The sequence below is a fragment of the Canis lupus genome, chromosome 7 (genome assembly GCF_011100685.1).
Source record: "Canis lupus familiaris isolate Mischka breed German Shepherd chromosome 7, alternate assembly UU_Cfam_GSD_1.0, whole genome shotgun sequence".
Taxonomy (NCBI): Eukaryota; Metazoa; Chordata; class Mammalia; order Carnivora; family Canidae; genus Canis; species Canis lupus.
This window is the reverse complement of record NC_049228.1, coordinates 57674199-57698585: the sequence shown is the minus strand read 5'-3', so window position 1 is coordinate 57698585 and position 24387 is coordinate 57674199. Positions and strand designations below refer to the sequence as shown.

The window sequence follows — 24387 nt, the reverse complement described above, 5'->3', positions numbered from 1 at the left end:
ATGGAACTTCACTATGGCCATAGTCTTAAGGAAGCAGATAAATTTTGTGGACATCAGAAGCTTTAACAATGGGTATGAAAAAATAAAGAATTAACGTAGAAATCCAAAACACAGGTTAAGATAGGGGGAAAAAAGACAAAACTGGGCATAGTATTGTATTAAAGACACCGACTATGTACTGATTAGCCAGTGTCAAATAAACTTAGTCAAGTAAGTTAAAACTTGTGAAGGAATGTAAATTTTGAGATATGTCAAAAACAGTTGAAAGAGTACTGGAAAGACACACTAAAATACATGGACACCTGATTACCACCAAGACAGCTCAGGCACTGGTAAAATGGGAAGGGTGCTGGAATTAGCAGAATAGTGATGCACTGATACTACGTAACATATCTTCAGAATAAAAATTTTACTAAATATTTGCTCTTTAAAAATAATCAATATATCTAACCTTTACTTCAAGTACACAATTGCTTAAAGTCCTTTTTGTGACAGCTTTAAATTTAAATGGCCAATAAGACCAAGACCCAGGACTCTCCCTTCCACTAATTTCTCCTAAAGATATACATGTGAGTAGAAAGTAGTATGCATAAGGCTATTCACTGTGGTTTTATCTGTAACAGAAAATGATTAGACACAAATCAAATGTCTATCACGCAAGTCTTGTTGAATAAACTATGGTACATCTACACAACATAATGCCTACACAGTGGAGACTCAAAGAGGCCTGCTCTTCTCTCTACTTTTCTGTATTAAAATTTTTCCTAACACAAAGTAAAAAATAAATGATGGAAGTTTTGGAGTAACACCACTTTCTTGAATACAACTTGAGAACAAAATATTTCTGATCCCCAATTTCTAGTAAGTGGCTATAGTTCACAGCTCATAGTCTACTTTCAGTGTGGTAGTATACACATGACATTTTAATTCTTATCTCTTTTCAATGGGCTTAATTTTCATCCTCACTCTTGTTTTGGTTAATACATATTACAAGGGATTATTTCATCAGATACTAGACTGGTAACTTCTTTCACTACTCCCTTAATTCAAAATATACAAAGTACTTCTGACATAAGATAGTAGAAATAGGAATATTCCATGAAATCTCTTCCCAATATTAATGTCTACCACTATTGATCCACATATAATAAAAAGTCTTTTTAATTGACTTCATCCTGTGGTTTGTTGGATTAACCAATTTCTCTAATATCTTAGTAGAAAATACTGAGTAATGTTTAAGGTAGTGAACATTAAGTGACTTTGAGGCTTTCTACAGTGCCTTCTTTCCCTCTCCTGAAGAGTCACTATTCTCAAACTTGTTTAAGTCATTATGTAAACTGCTTCCAACTTTGCCCGAAAGTATTGTTTTCAACTTTAAATAAACTCTAATCTAGACATATACTGTGCTTAAACCACTTAACTGTCTTTAAATTCTCACTCTAATGAAACCGAAATTGGAAATGTAAAATGGTAACTTATAGATGTGGCTGAATGCATGAAAGACAAACAAAATTCCTATTAGGAAACCTGTACCAATAACGAGGAACTCATAGAAAAGGCCTCTGACCTAAATCCACTTCCCCAACCCCAAAATAGCGAATAAATGTACATTTGTATGTTTTCTTAAGATAAAATATTTAGAGTATGGGTCTATTTTATTTTTTTGTTATTTACTTTACAACCTTTTTTGTTTAATCAGCCAAACACCAATTGTCATTATGTAGAATAAGAGGTCCTCTGTTAAAATACTCTCTTCAAGGAGAACTACATCTGTAACAAAGTTTTTTAAAAACCCACTACAGTATACAAGAAGAAAAGTACAGAACTAGCAATATCAAAAACAAAATAAAATATAAATTTGAAGACTACTGGGTTAAACAGATTTAAAGTCAAACACCATCTGGTTCAACTTTCCTCATTTCATAAGAGAAGAAACTTCCCAAGGTAATTAGAAATAGGGCTTAGAAAGAAGTCTAAAAGTAAGGTTCTATACATAATTTGTCATCTGAGAAATTGTGCACTTAAAAGCCACTTGTACTTTTACCAATCTTAATAATGAAGACCATCTTAATAATATGATACAATGAAAATTATAAGCTAGTAAAATCATTAAAAATAGAGTATTTTAGTATCCCCTAGAGACTGATCTCAATTTAACCATAGTAGTCAGAATCTTCCCTTTTGAAAGTAAAGCTCTAGCAAACTCTTACATATAGAATTCCAAGCAAACTGTATATTAATTAGTGACTTCTAATCTAAAATGATGAATAGACCTAAAAATAAAATTTGGATTTCAACGCATTTCAATCTTTAGCCTTAGAATGACTAGGTGTAGCAAAGCAAATCCTAATAAAAACCCAATACATTACTATGGGAACTTGACAATCTTGGATAAAAGTGACACAAGTGTAAGAAAAAAGAAAAAAATTAAAGACTATGAGAAATATTCAGTTTGCCAGATTAAGAAAAATAATAAAGCTAGAATCTAGTATTGACCCAGAAACATGAGGAATTATTATCAAGCAGAATAAGTATCATCCAAACAAAACAAAATAAAACATCCAAAAGACAAAAAAAAACAGGTATGCATACTTTTTGGGATATTAGTATATTAGAAAGATGATATAATAAGTTTCTAATATTCAATTTAAAATAATTAGGACTAGAAACAAAGTTTCATTCCCTACCCCTTGACATTCAATAGAGTATTATTCCTTTGGATTTAAAAAAGAATATAAACATTAAAAAATAAAACTGTAAAAGTTCTGACTACAGAAGTCTCTGTAAGTAATTATAAAACTCAGAAACAACAAAGGACAATCAGATAGGACTTCATGTATGTTAAAAACCTTAACATGGTGAGAGACACCAAATCAAAGTTAAAATATGTGTAAAATATTTATCAATCAGAGACTAGCACTGAAGTTAATCTGTAAGTCTATTTGCCCTACACAACTCTTTAAATGAAACAATGAAGCAAGTGTAAAACCTGGGCAAAATACATGTAGCTCAGCAGTACCTTCCCCTCAACACACACACACACACCATCTTTTCATGAATATACCTACTCCTTCCCCACTACAAGCATAAGATGACGGACCATAAAAATCATCCAGTGAGAAAAGGGAAACGATAGCCAATTCAAAGGATATCAACAGGTATCATATGGACATATGGAAGGAGAAATCATATGATCAAAAAAACATATGAAGACTGATCAATCTTATCAGACATCAGAGAAATGTAAATAAAAGAATGTCATTTTTCACCAATCTGATTCACAAAAGTTAAAAAAAAAAAAAAAGTGGTAATATCCAGTATGACATAGATGTGAAACAATGGATGTGAAGCATTCTCAAGGAAAAGTGCAAATTGCTACAGACTTGCTGAAGGTAATTTTGTAGAATATTGCGAAATTGTTTTATTTATATACCCTTTGGCCCCAATTCCACTTTCATATAAACTAGAATATGGATAACATATATACATAATGTGATTTACTGAGGAACTGTCAGTAATGATGAAAAACCAGAACTACATTCATCAATAGATAAATGATTAAAATACATTATGATATATATACATAAGGAATGCCATATACAGCTGTAAAAAAAGGAATTTTTACTGAATGAAAACAAAGACTAAGCAAGTAAGAGTAAAACGTACAGTAGGATTCCATTTATAATTACTAAAACTACATATGAGTGTACAATGAAAGGTCTGAAAAGAGAAACACCGATTTAGTATCACTAGCACTTTTAGAAGGTAAATGGCTAAGCTTCTAACTCTTTTAAGTAGGAAAACTTGAAAAAGCAGGAGGAAAAGACCTTCTGCCAGTTTTGTGACACTACATGACGCTGCCACTGGTCCAAGGTAGGCCAAATTTCTCTCCCACAAACTTGAAACTTGTAATAAAGTGGCACAAAGATTGGAAAAGTTGTTAGATTAAGGTCATATCGAAAGCAATGCTTTCTAAAGGCTTACAAACATTTGCTGCTAAATTTCTTGGACGTGCCAAGTCCTTATTCTACTTTGAGACTTATTGTTCAATAATACTTTAGTTTCTAAAGATGTTCCAATATCCTTCAACTAAATAATAAACATTTTTTCTTTTGACTTATGCTACCTAGCCATCAGTTTCTATCTTCTGTAACCTAAAAAAGCTTTAACTTAGATGGCATGAAAGTTGGGTAGGGTAGGAAACAGAGAACTGAAGGGAATATTGGTTTTTATTCATATATTTATGTATTTTGCTTAAACTTTTTATAAGCATTAATTCCCATATTATTTTTGTACCTTATCAAAAAAGAGCCACTGATTTTAATAAACAAAGTGTTCTTTAAATATATTTTCTCAATTTCCATTAATATTTTGAGGTTTATATTTTATAACCTGGCTATGATTTATCTTTGTGAATTAGATATATTTAACTCTAGTTGAATAATTAAAAAGTATGGTTCAATGTAATATCACTAACTTCAAAGTAAAATTCATTTATTGAAAATGTAATCTGACCTTATAGACAATTCATTAATCCATGAAGTTTTAAAAAGTGAAATACCTCCAATAGTGGCATTTCCGCTGTGATAATGGGATCTAAACGTCGATCAGGACCATATTTAATAGATGTTTTCTCTTCTTTTGTATTGTTAAGCCGAGGACCTTGAATTTCTAAATCCTGTCTCCCTCGGACTGACATACTCAAGGAATGTTTTCCTGAAACAAAAAACAATCAATGCCCTAAAATAATTTGGTATGTTAAATGATATCAATTTAACCTAAGTACTGTAACTTTCAGATTATTTCTAGAAAATTTCTAGACAATTACTGAGCAGCATGGTTAATCAAAGAATTAAGTATATTTTATTTTTATGTTTAACCACACCTATTGTATGATGCTTAATTTCTTGTTAGGATTTACTTATTTTGAGATACAAAATACATTAGAGGGGAATAAAGTTGATTTTTGAAGCAATGGAAGAGTTTAAAATTATCCAAATACCTTTGTTAAGGTACATTAAACCTATTTTAAAAACATCTCATTTTCATTCATTTTATTCTACAGACTTTTAATTACTAGTTCTGTATCTGTTGAGCAATGTTATAATTTTACCTGTGTGACATCCAGGAAGAGCACCAATGCCATCTACTGTCATGTAGCCCTGAATAGTGCCAAGATTATAAACAACTCCCAGAATATGCAGCTCCCCCATGTGATGGGGAAAGAGCTTTAGTCTTGCCTGTGGAGATATTTAAGTCACTCTTATTATCTGTTTTCATTATAATCTTAAATAGTGCAATACCTAAATTTCTAATATTGCAAAAATATAAACTCATGACCTAAACTTTTGAATAATTAATTTCTTATATTGGAAAGCATTTTCTTCAAAAGAAAATTTGTAAATTCTACATGTTTACAGGCCTGGATCTTCATTAACACTTCAAAGTCAACAAAAAACAAAATATTCTGGACAAGCAAAGGTCATATGAAATTACCACACTGACTCCCTTCAAAAAAACAAAAACTTTTCACCAGGCTTCTCTGGAAATTAACAAACCAAAGACTGCTGCAAATCTACTCTTTCCAGCAACTTCCTCTTGTGCAATTCCTATTTCCTAGTCTTCCAAATTTTAGCTTTTAAGAAAGCTAGAATATAAAACAAACTGAATAAACTTGATTTTAAAATTTGTTTGCATCTTACATTTTGAAAGGCTTAAGACAAAAAAAGTAATAGTTACCACTTTAGATTCTTCACCATTAATTAAAAATTCTGAAATAACTTCAGTTCCAATCATCTCAGGTTCACCTGTTACCTGAAAAATAAATGATTTTGTAAAATAAACATTCTAATGAATAAAGTATCAGAATATTAACATTCCTATATGTCAACACTTAGAATAATAGCAATAATTATAGTTAGCATATAAGGTTCTTACTATGTGCTAAACAAAATGCAAAGTGTTTTACTTTCACACATGGAGTAAAGCCATGCAGCAGCAGAATGCATGATACATACATTTTTTCATTTAATTCAGTCCAATTCAAGAGAGGAGGATAAGTGATCTACTCAAAAGTTGCAGCCATCAAGATAAAAGTCAAGAGATAAAGTTCAGCTACTAATTGTCAACACTGGCCAAAACGGCCATTTAGTTTAATCTTGCAATAAGAGCAAAATTTCTCCATCTTCTACTCTGACTAGCCTCTTTTTCCAAATCAGCCAGTTACACAAAGTAATGGCACTTAAGTATGATGCATAAAAGACTGGCGGACAGTAAGGGCAGTAGGAAAGACCAAAAGAAGGCCTATGTCTTCCAAATCAAGGACTTCTATAAGAGACAATTTAACCTCTGGTCATATAACAAAGTAGAATTAACTGACTCACACTTGAGAGTAAAGCTGGTCCTCATAAACACTGTTTTACTTTTACAATGAAGTTAGTTATTTCACACAATAAAAATTACATTTCCCTGAATTCCAGTTCAGCATCTTAGTCCATCAGCAGAAGCATATGAAGAAGTCCCAAGAGTATGAAATTTACAGGAAAAAGTGTAAATTATACACAATGAAAATTTTCAGTTAACTTTAATAAACCTCCTTTAAAATCTAATATATTAAACAGACTAATACAGTTAAAAAGCTAATGGATCTTTAAAAAATTTTTCCAAGAGAAAGCAGTGTGTGTACTTCTAATTTGTACTCCAGGCACCCAAAAACATTAGAAAAATTCATGAGGTTGCTAAAATTCCAGTCAGAATAGAGCCTACTACAAAATCTCAATCTTTCAAACTATTCACAATGAGTGTAAATAATCACAAAATGTCTTTAATGGACTTAAGACTTTAAATAAGACAATCTTTAGAAATCAAAACACTTCAAGAGAAATAACTTATAATAAAGTTGACATATATCTTCTTTCAAGTTCTCTCTCCACTAATCAGTGCCAAAATGTTGGGATATTTGCCAGTTCCAAAATAATATTTACCACGTTATTAAAGCATATAACAAGGTAGTATAAAGAGGTTAAAGTTATATACTATAGTGAATAACCTAATAAATGAGTAAAAAATGTACTGTCCTAGTTATTTCTGTTACAATCAGCTTGGTAATGAAAATTATTTGTTCAAGTCATTCCTGCTTCAAAAATAACTATCTTAAAGAGCTTATCACAGACATAAATAAAGAAAAGAAATACGTATATATAAAGACAATCCATAAAAAATAGAAAAACTTCAACTTTACCAGAAATTAAAGAATGAGATAGAAAAAAATAAAGTAAAATTGCATTTTTCTTACCAATCAAATCTAAAGATTTTTTTTTATAAATAAGAATACTTAATGCTGCAAAAATAAGATATGCAATCCCATATATTATTGGTAAAAGCTTACTGGTATAACCTTTTTTGGAAACCAAGAGAGTACTAAAATAACATATTCCCTGAAAATGCTTTAACTTCATGCCCAGGAATCTCTACTACAAAAATGATAAGGATAAAAAAACTATACATCTAAATTTTCACCACTGTATTAATATAATAGTAAACAAATGCGAACTTCTAAAACAACTATCAGGGGAGAGATATTAGGAGAGCTTATAGGTCATCCATGAGGGAACATTATACAGAAATGAAACACTGAGACATTTTAATATTAAAATATGCATATGAATCAACACAGAATGAAAAAAAAAACCCAACATACATAATATGAAAGAATCCCATACATGAGAGAAAGCATGCAAGTGAAAATGATTGAAAAGACATACAGAAAAGTGTTAAAGTCACTATTTCTAAATACTAAGAAGACAGTTTTATCTTTATTCCCTATGTTCTCTGTATTCTTAATTTTCAACAATAAGCATATGTCATACTTTTTATAACTGGGAAAAATAAACATAAAAGATAAGTGTAGCTCATTAAACAAAAAATTGAAATGTTATGCATCTGTTAGGCGATTACTAAAACATGCTTATTACAAATACCTTTTAATAACTTACTAGTTCTTTAACTTCTTCATTATCCTTTCCACTACTATCTTTAGATTGAAACTTCCACAGCAATGACAAATCAGTCAGCAAAAGTGGAACCTTCAAAGGATTTCTAAAAGCCACTTCCACTGTTATTGGTTCTACAAAAGAAAGGCCTAAATTAATAACTTTAATAAATCCCACCTATCACCCCATGCTTCAATTCTCTGAATACACCTTACTTTCATAGCTCTGCATCTCTGCCTAAACTATCCTCTACCACCTTGTAAATGTCCACTTATTCAGGATTCAGTTTTAAAATGAAATCGTCTAGATTTCCCCCCAACTTCTCTGTACTAACGAATGTCATTCTAACTTCCAATAGCACAATGTATGTATATACCAGTATTAGAGCCCATTGTGCCTGATTTTATAAATGCAGCGAAGTTATGCTTCCTATTTTTTCATGCTTAGCTTCCAGTGATTTTTGGCACATAGAAAATTATCTTTTATCTGCTATAAATAAGACAAACAAAAATCCATGAATAAAAATTCAAGTATATCACCTTCTACAACTGCCAGTGGAAATCTTGAGTTATCTGAATAACTGTTCAAACAGTATTGTGTGGGGTAGAAATTGGATGGAATTACTCCTCTGTTAACAACAGCTACAACCTGTTCTTCAAGTTCTCGCCACTGCTGAGAGGATTCAGAATCATATTCCTGATCAAGACTTACATGAGTAGCTGCTTGCTTTTCACCTAAAAAAATAAAAGTCACAAACATACGTTTATTAACACATTTCGAATAAACCTTCATATCACATTTCAAATGATAACATATTTCAAATAAAAACCTAAGGTATCCAAATAAATATATATACATACTCTTGCCTATTTATCTGAAGAAAAATATCCTCTCATTAACCCTAGCCTACCTGGAATTTGACCTATAATACTGATGTTCTTTTCTTCTAGACTCTAAAAGAATGTATTTTTCCTAATATTCCACAATTTAAATGAAATACTTCAAACACACAGAAACACAGGAGAATAACAAATATTTATATATTGAAATTTAACAAATATCACCATTTGTTATAAGATCCCAAATATTTTTTATACAATAAATGTTACAAATAGAGTTACTGTCCTCTGAGTAACCCTCTCAAATCCTAGGACTCTCCACCTCCACTAGCACTTCTTTCCAGAGCTATTCCAAAGCTGAAATACAGTGTTCTCAACTATATTTGTTTTTTACCTTACCACATGAGTATACAAAAACAATGCACAGAATTGATTTGTATGCTTGAAATTTATATAAATGGAATTATGTTTGATCATTCTGTAACTTTTTTACTCACCATGATGGTGTATTATCCATATTGAAACATGTAGAACAATTTCATTTATTTCCTACAGTATGAGCCCATTGTATAAATATGCCAAAATTTATCAACACATCTATCATTTCACTTTATTTTTTTTAAAAAAAAAAGATGTATTTATTTATTTATTCATGAGAAACACACAGAGAGAGATAGGCAGAGACACAGGCAGAGGGAGAAGCAGGCTCCATGCAAGGAGCCCAACGTGGGACTCGATCCCGAGCCTTCAGGATCACACCCTGGGCTGCAGGAGGCGCTAAACCGCTGCGCCACCAGGGCTGTTCATTTCACTTTTTTTGCTATTAAAACCAATGTTGCCATAAACATCTTGATAAATATATATTTTTTAAAATATTTATTTGTTTTAGAGAGGAAAGGGGTGAGGAAGGGCAGAGTCTCAAGCCAACTCCACACTGAGTGTAGAGCTCAAAGCAGGGCCTGATCCCATGACGCTGAGACCACAACCCAAACCAAAACCAAGACTCAGACACTTAACCAACAGCACCACGTAAGCACTCACTGATAAATATTTTTTAAAAAAATACTAAATTAAATCTCAAGGAGAAACATATTTAGCTCAAATATAAGAATGCTTAGAATTACAAAGTTTACTTTAACGTATTTATACTTTTTGGCCCAGTACTACCATTCTAAGGTTCAATCCTAAGAAAATAAGCCTATATCTTAAAATGTCTTACAATAAGAACAGCAGAGTATTGGCAACTGTTCTCTGCTTCTAAGTATATTTGAAATGTCCATAATAAAAAAATAAGAAAACAAGTTTTGTCCACAAAAATGTCCGTCACAACATAATTTCATGTAAGGAAAAGAAGGAAATAGTCCAATTATTTAATAAGTAAATGTTAGTTTACTTTATATACTGAATAGAGTATCTCACAGCCATTAAAAATGTTTAATAAGATTATGTAATAATATGAACATTCTTTATACTATATAAGAAAACCCATTATAATTATAGCTATTTTGCTGTTATTTTTAGCTTTTAGAGCTGGAGGAAAATCACTTAAGTAGTGGTTATCTTCAGGTAGCAGGATGATAAGTAATATAATACAGGGTTATTTACTTTCAAATATTATTTAACAATTACAACATCATTTCTTAAATAAGATTTAAAAAAAAAAAAAAAACTTAAAAAATAGTCACTAGATAACAAGGCCAAACAAAATTTTACATACCATCTGCTGGTCGTCTGTCGTGGCCAAAGAAAACCCGTGTTGCTGAACTGTTAATATATGGTAAAGGTAGCTGTGGTAAAGGACCATCTGGTGATAGCTGACTTACATTCTAGGAGAAACACAAGAGAAAAAAGATTTTTTGAGAAAATTCCACTTTCTTCATATTTGCCTCATTTTTTTAATATATAAGATATTAAAAACATTTTAAACAAGAATATTAAGATAAGGAATTACTAGTCTTACTTAATGTATCAGTCATAAAATTTAGATAAAATTTATTCTGGCAAAGAGAATCTTCCTAAAATTACTCAGCTAGTTTAGCTCTCTTTGGATGTTAAAACTTCCAAATATTATTTTGGTATGCACTTCACTTCCTGTGACCCATTATAGCATCCCAGCTGCCAAACTTCTAACCCATATAATCTCAAATTAATAAAGCATAAATGGGTATTTTCTGCAGGATAGATAAAATATTCATTATTCATAGCTCTTGAGGAAAAAATTTTAAAATCCGAAAAGATTTTAAATTTTAAAAAATTTAAAAATAAATTTTCCTGTAAAACAATGTTTTATATTTTCTATCCTCTTGTCTCAGTGAAGTATTTCTCCTTCCTATTAATTTTTCTGGATTAGACCATAATAATATGTCTACTTACCACAGACCCAGAAAGGAAAAGAATGTATATTTTTCAAAGTGTGGTATGAATAGCCAATATATTATAAAATCAGTTATGATTAAAAATTAGTAATAATGAAGAAGCAGTCCAGAAAGCTTATGACATTTTTTTTAAGTTCCAAGAATAGCCACAAATTAAATGTTTACTGGAATATTAAAATTTTCTTTTAAAGAAATATAGAAGGGCAATGCAACTCAGATCTATGACCAAAGAGCATAGCCTACCACACTTTATTATGCTAGACAATGACATAAATTCTAAGCAAACTTTATTAAATTCTTGCTAGACAATATTGATTATGCTTCTTACTAATGACTTAAATATAATTTTAGTATCTACTACTGAAAATAAGTATTCACCTTGTAAACATAAAGATACTCTCTGAGGAAGGCCCCTTGCTGAGCAGCAGATTGTTTACTTTCATTGATTAAAATATGCCTAAAAGCAGACACCGCATTGTCCAGTTGTCTAAGGGTATACGACTGGCGCCCAATGGTGAAGTTAATGTGATCCTCTGCAAGAGACCAGCCTTTTCCCTTGTAAACTTGCATGGCTTGACAATAACAGCGTAAAGCATGCTTTTTCTGTAAGAAAATAAAGTATTAATATCCAAATTTCTCTTGGACTAGAAAAAATAAACACATAAACACATACCTGGTAATTGGTGCTTCTTCTAACCGAGACTGGAATGATGAGAAAATGAAACTAACATTTATGAAGACCCCCTTGCAATTATTACTAAAAACCAAGAGGTCCTAAAGCAGGCAAGTAACTGCTTTGTCCAAGGGCAGGAAGTCTAAGAAGTCAGAAATAATCATGATTTTATGAAAAATCACCTGGAGTTTTCAGAGCAGTAACATACAGAGCCATGAATTAGGTTGTTGTTTTATAACTGAGAGCTATCTTACTAATTTTGTACAGTCATTTCTATACCACTGCATTGGGTTGAATGAAAATATCCTGTATGTATGTATACATATTTACATACATATACACATTTTTAAACCACTGCTTTGTTTGGTAGTAAGAGCATGGTATATTCTTTTCTATTGCCCACTGCTGCATACTGCCATACCCATAAACAGATACTGGTGTTACTTACCTATCACTGCTACCCTCTGAACTAAACCTCTATCTTAAAACTGGTATTTGGTACCAGGGAAGAGGATTCACTCCACTAAACCTTTTGCTTCAGAGTATACGCTTCTATCTATTACTCCCTCTCCAGGGTGGATTACATACTTTGTACTATGTATATCCAGGACTGCTTGTTTTTTTAAAAGAAATGTTTTCTTGGTAAATAATTCAAGTAAAGCAAAATCACCTGCCACTTAATATCATGCAATTTTAGAACTCAGTCTCTCTTCTGTGATATTCCTACAAAGAAGATACCCAATTTGAATCTCATCATAAGGAAACATCAAACCTGAATTGCGGGACACTCTATAAAGTAATTGGCCTGTAATCTTCAAAAGTATCAAGGTCATAAAGTCAAAGGATCCTTCTGAACAGGATCTTTATAATACAAAGGATATTTATGGTACAATTGTTAAAACCTACATAGGGTCTGAAAATTAGCTAGTGGTACTGTATTAGCACTAAATTCTTAATTTGATTGTTGCATTATGGTTATACAGGAGAAAAAGTCATTTCTAGGAAATAGCAAATATGTCCTGAAGTATTTAGGGGTAATGAGGCACCAGGTGGAGAACTATCAAATTGCTTAGGTGAAGTTTCTGAACTGTATCTGTAACTTTTTTGGAAGCTTGACAGTGTTTCAAAATAATTAATGTTTCTTGAAAAAACACCCCTAATCTCCATACTACATTTAGTAAAAAGGAACACAAACACTGAGTCTTAAAAACTAAGAGATACAGAGAGATACAGAGAAACAATGTGTCAAAATGTAAAGTTCAAGTGCATTTGTTAGGATTTCTTGGAAAAGCACCTAAAGAGATTTAAAAGGTAACAAGATTTAAAGTCTGCCTTTTAAAGTGAAAATTGAAACACTGTCCAGGGGTATACTGGACACAAACACATATACCCTCCCTAGCACTTTCTTAAATTTTTTTACTAATTTTAATCTTTGTTAATACCAGTTCTTTTTTTTTTTTAAATGCCTTTTACTTGCTGATAATTGTTAATGGAAAACCAATGATTAAAAAAAGGAACTATAAAAAAATGCTGGGCCCAAGATAAGCAATCCAGCATGAACGCTCAGAGAGGACTGAGAAATAGCATTCCTATATACACACACATGATCTCTACTGTCCTCTCGTCCCTGCCAACACATATTTTAATGGAAATGTCATGAAAAGGTGGTACTTCTCAAAAACAACTTTGCCTCAGTCACAATTGTGTTCTGCGTCCCACCTTCAAAGAAAGATACTGTTCTTCACCAACTACAGGAGGATATATATTTGTTTTGTCAATAGAAAGACACTTCTAGGTATGTTTTCAGTTTCTACAGTATCTGAGAAAGAGAGTTCCTGGATGCAGGGTATATACAGAGTAGTCACAAAACACAAAACTGGGTACCTCAGAATCATAAACTCCATTAGATAACTAGTTAAAGATAATTAATAAGCCAAAAAGTAAATATATGTCAACCTACTACAAATGTAGAATTTTTAATTTGTGCCCATTTCCTAGAAGCAATATGCCCTATAATTTCAGAAGATGAAATATAAGCAACTGTTTCCAGTTCCAATAACATCATCATGTTCATAAATGAAACCATTCACAAAAGTAGACAAAGATACGGAAAAAGGAGGACTTATTTTTAATTAGAGGCAATGGATCATTCCTAATGGGGTATTTAATTTGCTTCCCAAGCAAAGAGAACCACATGCTTATTACATTTTGTAAATTTTTGAATAAAATACTTTTAAATAAAGATAAACAATGGGATAACATGTTTCAGATGCATTTACAAATGCATTTACATTTACTTTGGAAGAATGGCTGTGGAAAATGATAGTTTTAGAGGCGCCTGGGTGGCTCAGTAGTTGAGAGTCTGCCATTGGCTCAGGTCATGATCCCAGTGTCCTGGGATCAAGTTCTGCTTTAGGCTTCCTGCAGAGAGCCTGCTTCTCCCTCTGCCTAAGTCTCTGCCTCTCTCTGGCTCTCACAAACAAATAAAATCTTTAAAAAAAAAATGATAGTTTTAAATTTTGTTCCACTTTAGAACCTGAGAAATTCTCGTTGATGGAGTGTATCAGTTATTATAAAAAAATGTTTATTTTTATAAATATTTTTAGTTTTGCATCTAATATAAAGCAAGTTCACCTATTTTCTATAATTTGTCAGTTTCCAAAAAAAGAGGAATGAACCCAAACTTGAAATATTTGTTTCTTTAAAATCATGGCATTTTTACACAAAATTGAGAATAACTTTTGAACACTTGTTTCTTTATGCCTTTGCAATAACAGATGACTTATTAATTTTTTTTAAAAGATTTTATTTATTGATGAGAGACACCAACAGAAAAGCAGAGACATAGGCAGAGGGAGAAGCAGGCTCCCTGCCAGGGGCCCAATATGGGACTCAATCCCAGGAACCCAAAATCACACTTTGAGTCAAAGGCAGATGCTCAACCACTGAGCCACTCAGGCATCCCATAACAGATGATTTAAAACACTGACGTGTTTGGTTAGCACAGACTTTAAAAATATAAGTATGTTCCTAAAAATTCATATTAACCAAATTTTTTTAAATCCTCATAGTCCTCTACCATATAAAAAGCTCCTTAAGAGATAAGATCATGGTTTTATGGGTACATGCTAGGCTCCTAGTATAGTCCCAGTAATACAGAGATGATTCTTCAATCCATACTTATCTATATTTATAGTAAATCACCACTTAAGCTGCTACCACTCTGTCTCCAGCAAAACTCCTTCCAACTAATGCTTAAGGTGGCAAATGGGGCTGGAGAAATTGCAATAAAAAGATAAAGATCTTTCCCTGGCAGCAGGAACAAGAAAGAGATGATTTCTACTCATTAAATATTTAGTAAATATCATTATAAGGCACTTTGAGAGATAACAGAAGACCAGAGCTGAAGTAGAGCGAGTCCAACCACCGGAAGGATAATTAAAATTGCTTGAATGCATTCTGTACATCCCACCCTTATGTATATGATTTTGGTTTAACCTCACAAAAATTTGGGCAAAATTCCAAAATAAATACAAAAAGTGTGGCTCAGAGAAGTAACTTAATCTAAGTTGTAAGCATTTATCTAAATCCCCATCTCATGCCCTTACCAATATAACACATTATCTCAGAACAAAATTTACTCCCATTTTTAGGATTAATTTCGAATAATAAAAAATTGACAAATAATATACATTTATAAAATAAATAACAAATTATAACAAAAACTAAAATAAATTATTTGTTCTTATCATTTTTTTTTTTTAAGAAAATGTACTCACCTGCCCAGCTTTACTAAATCGATGGCCTGCCAATATCATATGAAATGCATATTTTCTAACCATGGGACTCTTCATATTTATAAAGCAATGTGCTGCCTGTTCCAAAAGAAGTGCACTTCGAAGATCAGAATCCTATTGAATGTTTAAAGGAAAATAAGGTTATCTTCACAAAATTAAAAGTAAAAAGATAACTGGTAAAAAAGCATTTACTTTCTAAAAATAATATATAGCACATTCACTATTTAACTTAAGTGTATCTGAGGGCAGAGATCAAGGGGCAATCCAATCTTGATGATTCTTTCTTCCAATAAGCACAAATTTTTCTTAAAATCCTTCAAAAAATCCCCTATATGAAATATTTTCTTTTACTTTTCATAAAGCCAAATGTCTGGTAATGATATGCAGTATGTAATAGATCTCTGAAGAAATGCAATCCCTTTTCAAATGGCAAAAAAAGTATATCAACTGAGAATACAGGTATAGTGATTAAAGATAAACTAGAAAAGAGAGCACAGAAAACAAAATTCACACTAATCTAATCTTCAGGAAATTGATCTGTGATATCTGAAAGCATATTTCCATCCATCCAAGAAAAAAAGAAAGACAAAGGAGAATGTGTGTAGATTATGAAATAATCTAATCTACTACTATCCTCTATTAAATTTACTCTATACAAGAGTAATTCCTAATTTTGCTTATTTCAAGAATGCCACAATGACTGCTTTTCATTAAAAAGTTTAGAAGGTTTCCCCTTCAAAGATCATCAGCGGCTACTGGTGTTATTAGTAAATGGTACAACTCAAATTAGTTTCCACTTCAATGGACTCTTACAACTGTCTACAAAAACCAGATACCACATTTTACATCCTCACCCATAAGGACAACCTTTCAAATCAAAGAGCCATCATCACTTTACAAATAACAGAGAAAGTAGTGAAGGTTGCTGATCAAGTATCAACAACATTTTCACCAAAACTTTCTCTAGGTTTTCAGCTATTCTTAAGCTGAACTTACCATGCCCTTCCATGTGTTCTGCTGCCATTATTTTCCCCAGGGAAAGTTGAAAACAGAAAACATTTACTTTAAATGCAGTAATGTCAACAAATTATAGTTACATCAAAAAAGTGCTCACAGATAGATCATTGACTATTATAACTATGTCCGCAGCAATTACAAAATTAGAGTGGAAACAGATCTGAGGAAACAATCTAGAAAGCATTCAGTAAATTGCAGATATTACCTATCTTAACCCCCTTATAACAGAAACTAAATGATACATGTTTTTGTCCAAGTAAGATCCAAAAGCTATTAAGTGGGAACGTCAGGAATGTACAATTGACACACAGTTCTCATCCAAGGGTTTACATCAGAATTACTTAGGGGAACTAGGAAGTGCATTCTTAATTTTCAGGAAAAAGCTTTCTTCTTTAGAAAATACTTTTTTTTTCCTTCAAGAATAAATATTTGGGGGAAAAAAAGTGAGAATCTTTCTTCGCCATCCCATGCCTCATCTGACTTGCCAGAGTTAACCACAATTACCAGGTGTTGGTATTGTCATTTTTGTGTTATATTTGTGTTTTTATGTTAAATACATACAGTTTTCTAAAAATACACATACTTCTTCATACATAAATGGTATTATACAGAGAATTCTTCATCTCATTTTTTGGACTTAATATAGTATCATGGACATCCTTCCAAGATATCTACATCTCTTATTTCTTTTAAAAGGTTTTTACATCTACATCTCTTATTTCTTTTAAAGCTACATTTTGGGGATCCCTGGTGGCTCTGCGGTTTGGAGCCTGCCTTTGACCCAGGGCGCAATCCTGGAGTCCCAGGATTGAGTCCCGCGTCGGGCTCCCGGCATGGAGCCTGCTTCTCCCTCTGTCTGTGTCTCTGCCTCTCCTTCTCTCTCTCTCTGTGTCTATAAACTATTTATTTTTTTAAATAAAAAATCTTTAAAAAAAGCTACATTGTATCCTATTATATAAATATACCATAATTTATTAATAGTCTCCAATTGACTGATTTAATATTGTTTATTACTTTTATTTCTACAAAAGTGCTTTGATGAACATCTTTATAAAACCATTGAGTAATTATATGTATTCTTAAGACACATTTCTGAAAGTAGAACCGCTGAGTTAATGAAAGCTATGTATGTATATCATTCAAATTCTAATCGATAGAGCCAAACTGCTACCAAAAAAGTAGTACCAATATATAATCTCATCAACAGAATGAGAATGTATGTTTTCCACTCACCCAGCCAAATATTATTTTTAAAGGTTTTTATCTCTTTAATAAAAAAAAAAAAACAATGACACTGCTCCCCAACATACATTTTAATGGTAAGGCTGGTAATCTTTTCATATGTTTAAGGGTCTTTGTATTTTTTCTGTGAATTGCTCATTTATACTCTTTTGTGAATGGGTTTTTATGATTATGTGGTTTGTAAGAGCCCTTTGCACACTTATTCAATATTAGGCCTTGTCATCATACATTTGTAAATAGTATTTCCCAGTTTTGACATGAGTTTTTCTTCAGTAGTCAAGCATACTATCTTTTGCCTCTATGACTTCAAGATACAGCAACAAACAAGAAAAAAAGCTATCATTCTTAGATTTAAAAGAAAAAAATACTTTCTTATATATTCTGTTAGGAGTCGGTTTCATTTTTTCATATCATAAACTTAATCAAGCTATGTAGCAAGTAAGGTAAGAATCCAAACCCCAAAAAGCTAGATGTCATAATACCATTTAAGTGAATAACCTAACATTCCTCACTAATTTTAAATGACACCTAATCACATGTCGTATTTAAATTATCATTCTATTCCATTACTCTGTCTATTCTTACCACTATAAACAGTTACAATTTCTGTAGCCTTATAACACATTTTAATATCTGGAACAGGCAAGTCCCTCTAATTACTTCTTCTGTTTTCAAATTTTATTTAGGCTTCTCAATAGTATTTCAGTCTTTTTTCTTTAAGTGCTGTAAGTTTATTCCCAGTATGTGCACACAAACCCATGCAGTCACATACAGACATACAGCATAAATACATACTTATTTTTTTAATTGTCTATGAGGCTTCATTAAACTGGAAAACTTGGAAGGGCAGCAATCCTGGATATTCTGATTAAGATAAAGAAAATGCCCTAGATATTTTTGGTGGTGTGTAAATGATTCTAATGTATAATCCAATTGAGACCAGCACAGTAAACCCTCAGCATTGTCAAATTTAATTCTCAAGGGCTGACCAATTTAGAAGAGACCAGGAAGTCCACGGCATATATTAATTTAGTGGAAGCAAAATCTGACTCTTGCATCCAGTATGGCAGTTGTCTGAGAAAGAATCAATCTGCTGAGCTGAATGCCCTATTCCCATGACTCACAGCAACTTTGTTCTTCTGTGTCTCTTACAATGACACCTAAAGTAGAAAAGATATTGCTTTATACCAAAAAATAGCCTAAGGGAATCCCTGGGTGGCTCAGCGGTTTAGTGCCTGCCTTTGGCCCAAGGTGTGATCCTGGAATCCTGGAATCAAGTCCCACATCAGGCTCCCTGCATGGAGCCTGCTTCTTCCTCTGCCTGCGTCTCTGCCTCTCTCTCCTCTGTGTCTTTCATGAATAAATAAATAAAATCTTTAAAAGAAAAAAAATAGCCTGAAAAGAATGACAACTGCCTTCAGTGTTGATGAAAGAAAAATGAAAGAATTTCACAAAGCGACAGTTTTATCTAGAAAGCAGATGCTTTGAAGGAGCTGAATAAAATTTTTAGTACTTCATACCTATATGACAAATGTATTACATATGCTCTGTAAGAAACTAAGAAAAAAAAAATCTGTGATACTATTTCAATAGGAATTCCAGCCTATGAACTGTGCCCATAGTCCAAGAGATAGTTTTTTTTAAAAACTGCAAATGAATTAAAATATGAAGATAAATAGTGGGAGGAAAATCGTCTAACTGAGGCAGAGGCTTCAATAAACATTTCCATAAAAAACACAACTAATGTAGCACTGGTTACACAGACTTAAATGAATCAAATCTCAAGGATAACTTTCAGATTTTTTCCTCGTGTAGCTATAGTAGGAAAGGTGCCATGAGCTGATCAGTTTACTACAGGAACAGTTCCTCCAAAGGTAGAGAAACTTGTAAAAACTGCTATTACTATCCCTGATAGTAAAAAACTGATTTACTGTATTTAAATGCAGTAACAGACAAAGAGGTTATTAAGACCAGAGTAAATGTTCAGTACAGAAACAGAGACACAGTAGGGGGAAAGCATCACATCTTTAGCACCAAATTCAGACATACCATCCTATGTGGTGGTAACTGGCATGTTTTATTGTTACCTGGTTTTGCTCTGTCATCCTGAGAATCCCAGGGCATAATAAGAATAAGATCCACTTGCCCATTAAATTTGCATTCCAAAAAATAAAGCCAAAGTACAACTCTTTCTCCCCAGGCCTCACAGTTGTGTTTTCCAAAACAGTGCCAGCAAAAATCTGGGAAACCTAATTCATTAATTTCAAGAGTATTTAACTGTTCCCTATCCTCAAGACAAGTGCACTTTTCACATATTATACGCCATTTTAATTGATAAAATGCATATAATAAATATAATTAGCAGTTAAAATTTAGTATGACTTTATACACACTATGCCTAGCAGTCTTTACTTCCAAGTTATCTCAATTATCTGAAAGGTATAGCACCAAAAAACCCACTTGTGAATGACAATTTCTGGGGAAATGTACCACCACTCACCCCACGCCTCACCCTAAAACAATGACAATGATAAAGATCTTCAAATTTCATGACAAAACAAGTCATCCAGGTTTGAAAAGGTGAAAACAAACTTGGAAGAGAAAAAGAACAATGACAGAAAATAACAAGGTTGCGATCCAGACAAGAATTTGCTCCAAACAGTTTTTTATTCAAGCTCCTAAACCATAAATTCCCTTTACATTCACTAATAATCCCTACATTGAAAAACAGCAACATATTCAAACCCAAATTAAGATTACAATACAAAACATCAACACACTCCAGAATCTATATTCAGCTCTACCAAATAGTTTATGTCTAGCAACTGTTCATACTAGTCAGTGTCCATGCAATATCAATTATTCGACCTTGTTAATATCATCCTTTAACCTAATTAGTTATATCTTACCAAAACCTTTTTAGAATAATTAATGGTTCAGTTCAACAAACATCTGTAAATGATATACCATGTGCCAAGGCCAGTATCAGGCACTAAGGATAAATATGTAGAAGACAACACAGTTCTCTACCCTCAAGAACTTAAATATAATTTCCAATATAATATAACAAGTCAGGTCTTACAGCACTATATGAGAGGGGAGTACAAAGACATTTATGACAACCTGGGGTATTGTAGAAGACTATCTGAAGCACAGGACTGATATAAGGATGAGGAGACAAGGGAACAAAGAGGAAAAGGGCCACAGTCCAGAAGGACATTATAGACGTGAACCAGGGCAGTAGAAAGAGGAATTTAAAGAGGGGTGGGGTGGAGGGAAAGAAGTAAATGATCTGGAGATACAGAAAGAAAACGTATTTAAGAAATTTTTTTAAAAACTGGATTACTGATAGGAGAATACAGGCACATCTCTCAGTTTCTGCCTTGAGCAGATAAGGAACTATGTAGTTATAACATAATTTTAAATCATGATCAACAAGATAACCAAGTTTATGAGTTTGGTATACAGATATACTGACACAAGGTGCTTTGGAAACATACTAAGTAGATAAGTCTAAAAGGCAGCTGGCATTACAAATCTAAAGCTCAAAAAGAGGTCAGTGTTGAAGAAAGACTTAAGAGTGAAAATCATCACTAAGAACCATCACCAAAAAAATGTATAGAGCAAAAGTACAATGGTCCGAGGATTAAAACCACAGGGTATATCAACATTTAAAAGGCAAAGGAAGTGTTTGATTTTATTTTGTTCTTGAGCATTCATTTAAAAAAATCTGTCTTTAGCCATACATATAAAAAAAATCACTACCACTCTTTACAAGACTGGAGTCAATTCAAATTAATAATATCTGCTGTGGTATATATAAATAATGAAATATTACTCAGCAATCAAGAATGGAAATCTTGCCATTTGCAACAGCATGAATAGAACACTACAGTGTATTATGCCAAATAAAATAAATCAGAGAAAGACAAATATCATATGATTTCACTCATGTGGAACATAAGAAATAAAATATGAACTTCAAGAAAGGGAAGGAAAAATAAGATAAAAATAGAGAGGGAAGCAAACCATAAGAGATTCTTAACTATAGAGAACTAAAGGTTGCTGGAGGGGAATGTGGGCAGGGAGACAGGCTAAATGGGTGATGGGCAGTAAGAAGGGTATTTGTTGGGATAAGCACTGGGTGTTGTGTTAGTGATGAACCACTACATTCTATTGCTGAAACCAATATCACGCTGTATGTTAACTAATTTGAATTTAAATTTACCAAAAAGAAGGAGAAGGAGAATCTTCTGGAACGTTCCATCTATGAACACTCTTTGGGGCATCTGGGTAGCTCAGTAAATTAAGGGTCCAACTTTTTATTTCAATTCAGGTTATGATTTTAGGGCTGTGAGATCAGGCCCCATGGTGGGCTCTGCAACATGAGGAATCTGCTTGAGATACTCTCTCTCCCTCTCTCTCTAAAATAAATAAATCTTTAAACAAATAAAAAAATATAAATACATACTTTTATTTTTGTTTAATATTAACATATTATCTATCAAATTTTACCTATTAGATGCATTTATTACCAATCAGATACAAAGTAGGAAGACAGTTAAGTTACAGGCTATAAAAGTAGCTTTGAAATTGAGCCCTAGCCACCAATCCCTTCTCCTTAACTACAGACCTTTGAGCTTACATGGTCAGAAACATCTAACCCTATACCACCTGCAGCAGATGCCTGGTAGTGACACAAAGACATTTATTCTTTGAGATTAAGGCAAATATGCAAATAATGTTGGCCAGTTTGGAGATGGGAAAGATAATATATTACATACTTATTAGTGATGCAAAATAGTATTTACTATAAACTTTCAATAGCAACTATAAATGGATTGCTTTTCATCTTCTGGAATATTCATAATATAGATTATTTTCAATGCTTACAGTGATTGTTTTTACACATTCATACTAGTGAAACATTAAAAATTCCTCAGTGATTACTCATTGTGTTACCAATTTTCTATTAGAAAGATGCACATGCATGTTGGTTTAAGTATTATTATGAATAAAAAAATAAAAAAAAATTCCATTTACAATTGCACCGAGAATAAAACACCTAGGAATTAACTTAATCAAGGAAGTGACAGACCTGTACTCTGAAAACTATAAGACGATGATGAAAGAAACTGAAGATGACACATATAAATGTAACGGTATTTCATGATCGTGAACTGGAAGAATTACTATTATTAAAATTACCATACTTCCCACAGCAATCTACAGATTAAAAACAATTCTAAAAAAAAAAAGAAAGAAAGAAAAGAAAAACAATTCTTCCCCAAAATACCAACTGTATTTTTCACAGAAACAGAATAATATGAAAATTTGTATGGAACCACAAAAGATCTCAAAGCAATCTTGAGGAAAAAAAGAACAAAGCTAGAGATATCATAAATATAGATTACAAGATATATACTACAAAGCTATAAAATTCAAAACAGTGTGGCACTGGCACATGAATGAGACACTTAGACAAATGGAGCAGAGTAGACAGCCCCAAAATAAGTTGATCCTTATATGATCAATGGATCTCTGACAAAGGAGGCAAGAATATACAACAGGGAAAAGTCTCTTCAATAAATGGTACTGGGAAAACTGGACAATTAATTGCAAAATAATGAGAATGGATCACTTTCTTAAAGCATACACAAAAATAAATTCAAAATAAGCTAAAGATCTAAATTTGAGACCTGAAATCATAAAAATCCTACAAGGGAATATAATAATTTCTCTGACATTGACTGTAGCAATGTTTTTCTAGATGCATCTCCAAAGGCAAGGGAAACAAAAACAAAACTAAACTATTAGGACTACATCAAAATAAAAAGTTTTTGCACAGGGGCACCTGGGTGGCTCAGTTGGTTAAGCATCTGCCTTCGAGTCAGGTCATGATTTCAGGGTCCTGGGATTGAGCCCTGTGACAGGCTCCCTGCTCAAGGTGGGAGTCTGCTTTTCCCACTCCCTTCTCCTCTCCATTCATGCTCTTTTTCTCTCTCTCAAATAAATAAAAATATCTTTAAAAAGCTTTTGCACAGTGAAAGAAACCATCAACAGAACAAAAAGGCAACATACTGTTTGGGAGAAGATATCTGCAAATGATATATCCAATAAGAGATTAATATCCAAAATATATAAAGAACTTAAACAACTCAACACTACAACATAAATAATACTGTTAAAAAGTGGGTAGATGACCTAAATAAACATTTCTCCAAGGAAGACACACAGATGGCCAACAAACTGATGAAAAGATGATCAACACTGCTCATTATCAGGAAAATGCAAATCAAAACCACAATGAGATACCACTTTGAACTGTTAAAATGGCTAAAATCAAAAGTAAAGAAATAACATATATTGGTGAGGATGTGGAGGAAAAGGAATTCTCATGCACTCCTAGGAATGCAAATTGTTATGGCCACTGTGGAATGTCATATGATCCAG

At 32.5% G+C, this 24387-nt stretch overlaps 1 protein-coding gene across 8 annotated transcripts in view; it reads right to left on the bottom strand.

Moving 5' to 3' along the window:
- The window catches only part of TRAPPC8 (trafficking protein particle complex 8), an 88132-nt gene that overhangs the window by 27485 nt on the left and 36260 nt on the right, over positions 1–24387 (bottom strand). For 6 of the 8 annotated variants that reach the window (XM_038543600.1, XM_038543593.1, XM_038543594.1 and 3 more), the window contains 9 exons: positions 16672–16692; positions 15658–15789; positions 11584–11808; positions 10548–10656; positions 8531–8725; positions 7995–8125; positions 5740–5814; positions 5114–5240; positions 4562–4716 (listed from right to left, as the gene is read on the bottom strand). In XM_038543600.1, coding sequence (XP_038399528.1) covers positions 4562–4716; positions 5114–5240; positions 5740–5814; positions 7995–8125; positions 8531–8725; positions 10548–10656; positions 11584–11808; positions 15658–15789; positions 16672–16692 — 1170 coding nt within the window. The remainder of the gene's footprint in view (positions 1–4561; positions 4717–5113; positions 5241–5739; positions 5815–7994; positions 8126–8530; positions 8726–10547; positions 10657–11583; positions 11809–15657; positions 15790–16671; positions 16693–24387) is intronic. The other 2 variants (XM_038543595.1, XM_038543596.1) reach the window with 1 other exon arrangement.